The sequence below is a fragment of the Juglans regia genome, unplaced genomic scaffold, assembly GCF_001411555.2.
Source record: "Juglans regia cultivar Chandler unplaced genomic scaffold, Walnut 2.0 Scaffold_113, whole genome shotgun sequence".
NCBI classification, from domain to species: domain Eukaryota; kingdom Viridiplantae; phylum Streptophyta; class Magnoliopsida; order Fagales; family Juglandaceae; genus Juglans; species Juglans regia.
In genome coordinates this window covers 1-7,921 of record NW_023341675.1, presented here as the reverse complement: position 1 = coordinate 7,921, position 7,921 = coordinate 1, and the positions used below count along the sequence as shown (strand labels likewise).

Sequence of the window (7,921 nt, the reverse complement as noted above, 5' to 3'; positions counted from 1 at the left end):
GTAAGGCATCGTAATGGAAAAGTATTTCGTTTTCGTTTCTTGTATTTTGGAAAACTCTAGAAGAGTATGAACGTAATACTTACCTGGACTCTATGCTACTTTCATATCATGCAGTCCATTCATGTGCGTGTCAGATGGCAACCTACATGAATACACATAACCTTGACGTCATTCTTTATCTAATGCATAAGCAACTAAACTTAGAAGACATAAACTACAATTCACTTGGAACACTCTCCTTCTATCTCGTGCTCTTACGTGCTTTTTACTATGTTAAAACCTTTGAGATACACTTACGGTCACGACATCTTCCAAACTCAAGGTCTTACCTTGAGTGCTCATCCACTAAAATGAGCCCATGATTCACCTTAGGATTAAAACACTAAAACCTTCATCGTACTCTTCCTATTGACCATATTCTGATGCATGATTCCGACTGACGGAGTCACGCATCCCAATCCTAGACAATACACCCGTCACTACCTCCATGCACCTTAGCTCACACTAAATCTTTATTCACATCCATACACGCCACACGGCTCTAAGCCAACTCTGAGGATTAAGCACCATGTGCCTATGTTTAGGACAAATTACCCATTACATATGGTGAATCCGTCAAGCACATGTGTCTCACCAAATTACACATGTACCTTACCCCTTCATCACCTAAAACCAACATATAACACGTCGATCACATGCTCATAAGGACAAGTGCCATACTCCGATACCAATATTCTCTTAACCCGGCTAGCATGACTCTTTATGCTACCCGTCCCTTTTGACAGTTCATCTCAACACTTAACACAACAAGATTTCATTCACAACTATGCCTTACGTCATGTCATATAACTCGAAACTACTCCCAAGTTACACTGTGACCGTGTCACGTTACCTGACATCCTACTACGTTATTTTTATGCCAACTCCTAACTCATCACGAGTATGATCCCTCACGTACTCCTGCCACATCATGACATCTCGTCACGTTCCTGCTACGCCATTCATATACTAACTTCTTACCCATCACAAGCACGACTGCCAGTAACCATGTCACTTCGTGACATTTCCCAGTCATGTTTCCACTGCGCACTCTTACACTTGTTATGCCACTTCACACATACTCCTAGCCATAAGTCAATCACAGTGACACTTGTCATTTCAGACTACAGGCCACATTATAGCTACTTCGGGACACTGTTCCATAGTTCTCGACACTACTCACCATGCTCTACGACCATCAATGACACAACCATCCTTATTTTTGCGACACGCCACACGGCATATCACTGCACCTCATGGAGTATGCTCCACGTGTACTCCCTTCATACACGCTACGACCCATCACCACTACGGCACACCCACCATATGGTGCATCACTCCACCACATGGAGTACACTACTACACTCCATGTGTACTCCCTTCACACAAGCTACGCCTCACAGAGTATACTCCACGTGTACTCTTCCCATTCCACCTTACGCCAGAAGTGTATATTTTACATATAATCTCCTTATCCCACACTATGCCACAAGAGTACATTTTTACGTATACTCTCTTCCCAATCCACACGAGGCCACATCATCACTACAACACATATTTCACAACCACACTTCACAGCACAGTCCATAACACTACACATCATACAACACAGATACGTCTAGCACTTCACTACACGACACATCACAATTACTAACAGCACAGTCCACAACCTAGCCAACCAACTAACATAAATAACGAGGGACAGAAGGCTATACCATCGTCGGGGTTAACTCGTGCGTTGTTTGCTGACCTGTCGGAAGGGTTGTACGTGGCGGTTAGCCACGCACAGTGGTTGTCCACCACGTAAAGTGGCAGTTTGGGCTTAAGGCTAGCCTAGGGGAGGCCAAGGGAGGCTAAGGGTGGTCCTCATGGTGGCTGGGGTGGCAAAGCACAGCGAATCTAGCCGTGTACAGTGCACCTGAGAGGGTGAGGGTTTGTGTGAAGCTAGGGGCGGCTGGGAACTACAGCTAACCATGGAAGGGCTTAGGAGGTGCCGTGGAGGGGCATGGTGGTGATGGAGTGGCGGCACGGTGGCTGGAGGCATCGGATCTAGCTTGGGGTGGAGGAACGGCCCATGAGAGAGTGAGAGAGAGTGGGGGAGCTACGTGGCTCGACTGGACATGGGGGTGGCTAGGGGAAGTCGTCGGTGGCCAGAGGAGGCTTCGGTGGTGGTGCGGTGGCCAGGAGGTGGCGGACAGAGGTGAAAAGGAGAGAAACCCGTGGATTTCGTGCATGGCCTAGGGAGGAGCTACGGCGGTTGGGTCGAGGGGAGGAGGAAGGGGGAGGGAAGGGAAAGCTCATGGTGGTGCTAGGTGGCCGCGTACAGCATTGGAAAGGGCTGCGCAGAGTGAAATCGTGCTTAGGTTGCTACGGGCGTGCGACAAGGAAGTTGGCTGCGAGGTGGAGGCTGGGTTTGGTGGTGGAGGTGAGACCGGGCTGGGCAAAGGAAGAATCAGGTGAGAGAGAGAGAGAGAGAGAGAGAGAGAGAGAGAGAGATCTGGGTTTTAATCCTAACTCTTTATCTTGGGATCTTCAAAATGATCTAACGGTGGAGGATTAAAATACTGATTTAAAAATACGTAAATATTAACTTAATTAAAAGCACTAAGAGGAATTAAGGTAGAATATTATTTAAACTAAACTTTAGCTTATAAAATAATATTGCTTCATCATTAATAAAATGATGAAGTCTTATTTAATATCTTTAAAAGAATAAAACCATTTAATTAATTAGAGTTTTCAACATAATTCAAATCTCATAATATTTTAAATAACTGAAATCATTTTAATAATTGATATTAAAATGATTTCTGACAATTATAATATTTTTGGAACTATTCAAAAATATTATAATTGTCTTATTTAAAATCAAGTTTAGTTCAATAATACTGGAAATACCTCATATAAATATTTCTAATACATTTAAAACACTGAGCGTATTTTAGAATTCTCATAATCTCCTTAGAACACGCCATCAAGATTCGGCACGTATAACAAGACTTACAATTGAACTTGCTTACATCAGAAAGAAGGAGCAGGGTGCAAATCAAATTCTCTAACTTATATATCTTGTTTGAAGATAAATAAGATAAAAGGTGGTGTTAGATCCTAAGGTACGGAGTTTATATATATATATATATATATAGAATTTAGTATGTATGTAAAAAAATAAAAAATAAATAAAAATTGGACACAAACCTTACTTAAAATTAATATTTCTTTTATCTTCCTGTCATATGTCTTACTTAATATCAATTAATCTTTGTCAAATTAAAATCTCTCTAGTTTCTAGCTAAAATTTATTAGAGAAAAAACATAAGGGCTTGTTTGGATAGTCAGATGAGATAAGATGGCTTTAAATAAATTGAATAAATTATGTTTAGAATATTATTATATATTATTTTAAAATTTGAAAAAGTTGAATTATTTATTATATTTTATGTAGAAATTTAAAAAAATTATAATAATGTGATGAAATGAAATGAAACGAAACTATCTCCAAATCCAAATAAGGCCTAAGAGTTCACTTTTATAAAATCTCTTTATAGATGTAATACTTCTTCTTTATCAAGTCTCAAGATTTTACAGCATCAAAATTCATCACTTTAAAATGAATTAATTATCCTAAAATACTAAGATAGTAAATATTGATAAATAAATGAGTTGGGCCGGCAATACAACCAAGCCCATCACTAGCACCCACCGATTGCAAATGACTGACCCTCTGCAGCTCTGTTCAGTGCTCCCTTTAGTTTGCTTGGTTCACTCTCTCTCCGTCTTTGGTTTTATCACTTTTATGAGATATTTTTTCTCCCTCATTCAGCGGAACAAATTGGTCATGTTTGAATAGATAGAAAAGAAAATCTTTGGTTGGCTAAAAATGGCAACAGCTCTGCCAGCAGTAGCTTCTCTCTCCCATGCTTCTTTCTTCAGCAAAGGGCACCCAAGAATCTGCTATCACGCTTCAATTCCACTCTCCCAAGCCAAGTTGAAGCGGTTCACGGTCAGAGCTCTCAAAGAGAAAACAGAGGAGACTAAAAGCCCATCTTCATCTCCATCACCTTCTTCTGCTTCATCAGCTGAGGAAATCACAAAGAAGTATGGCCTAGAGGCTGGTCTCTGGAAGGTGTTCATTCCTTCTCTCTCTCCATTTTATTTCTGTCTTGCTTGCTTGTGGGCCTCTAAAGTGATGGGTTATCATCATCATCATCATCCACGGGTGGTGCTCCTAATGCGGTTTGTTTCCCAGTTCTGTTATTTTTTTTTTTTTTTGCTAATTAGATGGGAAAAGGTGTCTTCAAATTGAGAGATGGGTATGGGGAGTGGGATGTGGAGCTAAATAGACATGAAATTTCAATATATATAAACATGGGTACCCCAGGTTGCAGAGTAATTTAAGGAATAACAGAATGAAAGAGACAATATTATCACAAAACTCTGGGTTTTGACACCTGCAAATCGATGGGAAGGAGTTTCTAATTTGTTCGATGGATGGATACCTTTCACCGACAACCTGAAGGCGATTTTCGTCTCATGCAATGCGGACTTTCATAGATAGGAATTAACTGATATTACTGATACAATACATGCTACTTCACTCAACAAATAGTTCATTAATCTGGGGATATTAGAAGCCAAAGAAATGTTTGAGAAAAAGAACTTTTCAGTGGTTATTTCATTCCAAACTCAAATCCCATCAATTTACATGGTTCTCTTTGTTTGGCTAGTTAGTTGAAAAGGCATGGCGTGACTGTTGATGCTAATACATTACATCCTTGATGAGAGTGTTTGGTCTGAATTCCTTAAAAGAATGTTATGGATGGATGGCTGCAGATATTTAGCTCAAAAGAGGAAGGAAAGGAAGGTGATGGGGAGGAGAAGAAATCAAAAGGGAATCAAGCAAAGGAGCTGCTAGCACAGTATGGAGGAGCATACTTGGCAACCTCCATTACTCTCTCTTTGATCTCTTTCTCAATCTGCTATGTACTAATTAGCGCTGGGGTTGATGTCCAAGCTTTGCTGCAAAAGGTAAAAAAAAAAAGAAAATAAGCCTTTGTTTGTATGATGAACTGCAAGTCGTCTCAAGTTTTCATTGTATCATACATACTATATTTTGGCAGGTGGGGATCTCAACTAATGAGACCGGGGAGAAGGTTGGCACATTTGCTTTGGCATATGCTGCACACAAGGCCGCATCTCCAATCAGATTTCCTCCCACGGTAGCCCTGACTCCAATCGTTGCCGGTTGGATTGGAAAGAAAGTTGAGAAAGACAAATAGCCTTTTCCTTTTTCTTTTTCTTTTTTATATATATAGTTTCTTCAGGTCACAAACCCCATGTTTTACTTCTTGTCATACTACATTTTTTCCTCCCTGTAACCAACTTTGGATTTAATGATTAGATAAATTAAAATTAAAAATTAAATAAAATATTATTAGAATATATTTTTTTAATATCATTTTTATTTTAAAATTTTAAAAAATTGAATTGTTTATTTTATTATATAAAAAATTGAGAAAATTGTAATTATTAAATAAGATAAATTGAAATAAATTATAAAAATAAACGGGACCTTAGTTCAAGCCCATTGGGTTAGAAAATGGTTTGGGGTTTTCTTTTTCCCTCAAACAAAAACAACACATCGCTATTGCCCTTTTCCCAAGTCCCTTCAAAATCTATAATTAAAGGGGTCCTTTCAATTAGAGGTGAATTGTTTATCGGTCATTCCAAAACAGAGCAAACCAAGAATACTATTAACTTGGGATGGTGAGAATGTGAAACGACTGACCTTTATTTATGGCTGCATCTCATGGATCACATGAACAAGCTTACAAATATTAAAGGCTAAAAAAAAAAGAATTGCTTTTATGTTGAGGGTAATGACTCGTGATCAAATGCCTTAGATATTTGAGCACTCATTATTAAGAAGTTGTAAGTCCCAAAAAGATGTAAACCAGTAGTTAATGTGATAATGAATGGAGAGAGAGAGAGAGAGGTAACCGTCTCACCACTTCCCACAACTGAAAGAAGGGCTTCATGCAAATCACTAACCAGAGGCAGAGCATGGGTTACGGCACTACTACATCTATAAGAAAATTATTGGGTTAAAAATTAAAAAGCAAACAGGATGATATGATATGATATTGATAGATCCTCTCTTCCCTCCCTTTATTCTTTCAATTTCTGAACATATGAATACCTCTCCTGTCGTTCCTACTTGTCAAGTTAACCTAGAGGTCAAGCTAGTTAGTACAATACTAGAGCCAAGAATGTAAATAATATACATGGTTGTACAAGCAACATTGGTTTTCTTTCTTCTTTTTTTTGTTTTTTTTTTTGGTCGTTTTCTTCTCTACAATGTGACATACTTACCTATACAACGAACCTGCTACTTCCATCTTCCATCCAGTAGTTTCTTGTAATTTTTTCTTTTCTGGGAACATCCTGCAGCATCAGCTGGGGAATCTCTTCAATCCCACCTCCAGGGAATTACACAACAGCGAATGGTTGAACATCATAAGTCCTGAACAAAATTAAGTCTTGCATCCACATACACTTTCCAGGGTCTCAACTCTTGGTAGGGTTAGCAGCAGGAGGCCCTTCAGTAGCACCGGAAGGTGGAGTTTGGGGCTGTGGTGTGCTTATGTTAGCCATGGTATAATCATCCTGAAATGTACTGAAGTCGTTCCATTCTGCCCCAAATATAGTCGAGAATCAAGGAATTCAGTACTCACTGCCAAGTTATTAACACATGGCAATTTCTGAATAAAAAAGAGAGCACATGGAAAATGAAAAATAAATTGAAAAAAAAAAGGCGGTATCTTTGTTGTCAGGATACGTTCTGTTCTCCATATGTCTGTGATGCTGACATCAGCATCTGATAAAAGCCAGTAATCTGCATCACTCTGAATAGTAAAACAGAAAGAAAAAACTGTTGCTCATTAGTCATTAGTCATTAGCCCTTCCATCAAAAGAACAGAAACAAATTTCAGGATGATTGGAACAATTACTTGTTGATGAAGTCTAACTTGTCGTTAACTATTAAATTTTTTTGTGATAATAAGCTTGCAAAAGAACAAAAATGAAAGAATTACAAGTAGAATTATTAGGCCATTCTGAATCCGATCCATTCGGTCACTTGATTTTATATCATTTCAGAATATTTGAAATTCAGAACATGTTGCTTCAGCTCTAAAAAAAAAAAATTGGATCTCCAGTGGACAAGAGAAAATGTTTGCAATAAATTGTATCTTTCAAAAAGTTAATATATCCATACAAATCAAGAACCACACTTACATCGACTTCAGACGGCACAATCTTCATGATTCCACTCACAAAGTCATTAGAGGCATTAAGATCCGAGCACATTCTATGAGCATCTTGTCCATGCATTTCAATTTCCTTTCCTCTGCACTCCTCAGTGACCATTGTGTTTGCCAGGTTCTCATCAAACCCTGAGCTTGATGGTAAGTTTGGAGGTACCTCAACATCATTAATCTCCTCGAACTTTTCTTCAAATTGACTAAAATCATGGGCAGTGAGAGAAAGCAAGTCAGATTATAAGAATACTTGGATATTTCATCGTCATTATCTCCTACAGAGTAGTGATTTTATCTTGCTAGAAAGTTGTGACTTTATCTTACTAGTGCAGGGAGTAGAGTAATGACTCCAGAAATGATCTTATATTCAACTAAAGTCAACATTACCTGACAAGATAAACATCTATGGGACCCATTGTGCTTCTTAGGACTATCCTGTACCTCCTCTGGGGATAGTCAACAGCCTGGTACACATCAGAAATGATACACTGAGAATCATGCAGGTAAATTCTCAATATGAACTTGTTTCATCAATCTTGTCCATCTTAAATTTACCTCATCAG

General features: G+C 38.7%; 2 protein-coding genes across 2 annotated transcripts; one reads left to right on the top strand and one right to left on the bottom strand.

Moving 5' to 3' along the window:
- The first annotated feature begins 3,782 nt into the window (after positions 1-3,782).
- Positions 3,783-5,479, top strand: LOC109011575. Its single transcript, XM_035686881.1, has 3 exons — positions 3,783-4,165; positions 4,873-5,067; positions 5,160-5,479. The coding sequence occupies exons 1-3, from the start codon at positions 3,920-3,922 to the stop codon at positions 5,316-5,318; spliced, it is 600 nt and encodes a 199-aa protein (XP_035542774.1). The 5' UTR covers positions 3,783-3,919; the 3' UTR covers positions 5,319-5,479.
- Positions 5,480-6,150: 671 nt separating this feature from the next.
- LOC118344992 (transcription factor E2FB-like) lies at positions 6,151-7,818 on the bottom strand. The gene is made up of 4 exons (XM_035686882.1): positions 7,746-7,818; positions 7,336-7,561; positions 6,878-6,944; positions 6,151-6,731 (listed from the first exon to the last, which is right to left on the bottom strand). The coding sequence occupies exons 1-4, from the start codon at positions 7,772-7,774 to the stop codon at positions 6,607-6,609; spliced, it is 447 nt and encodes a 148-aa protein (XP_035542775.1). The 5' UTR covers positions 7,775-7,818; the 3' UTR covers positions 6,151-6,606.
- Positions 7,819-7,921: the final 103 nt, after the last annotated feature.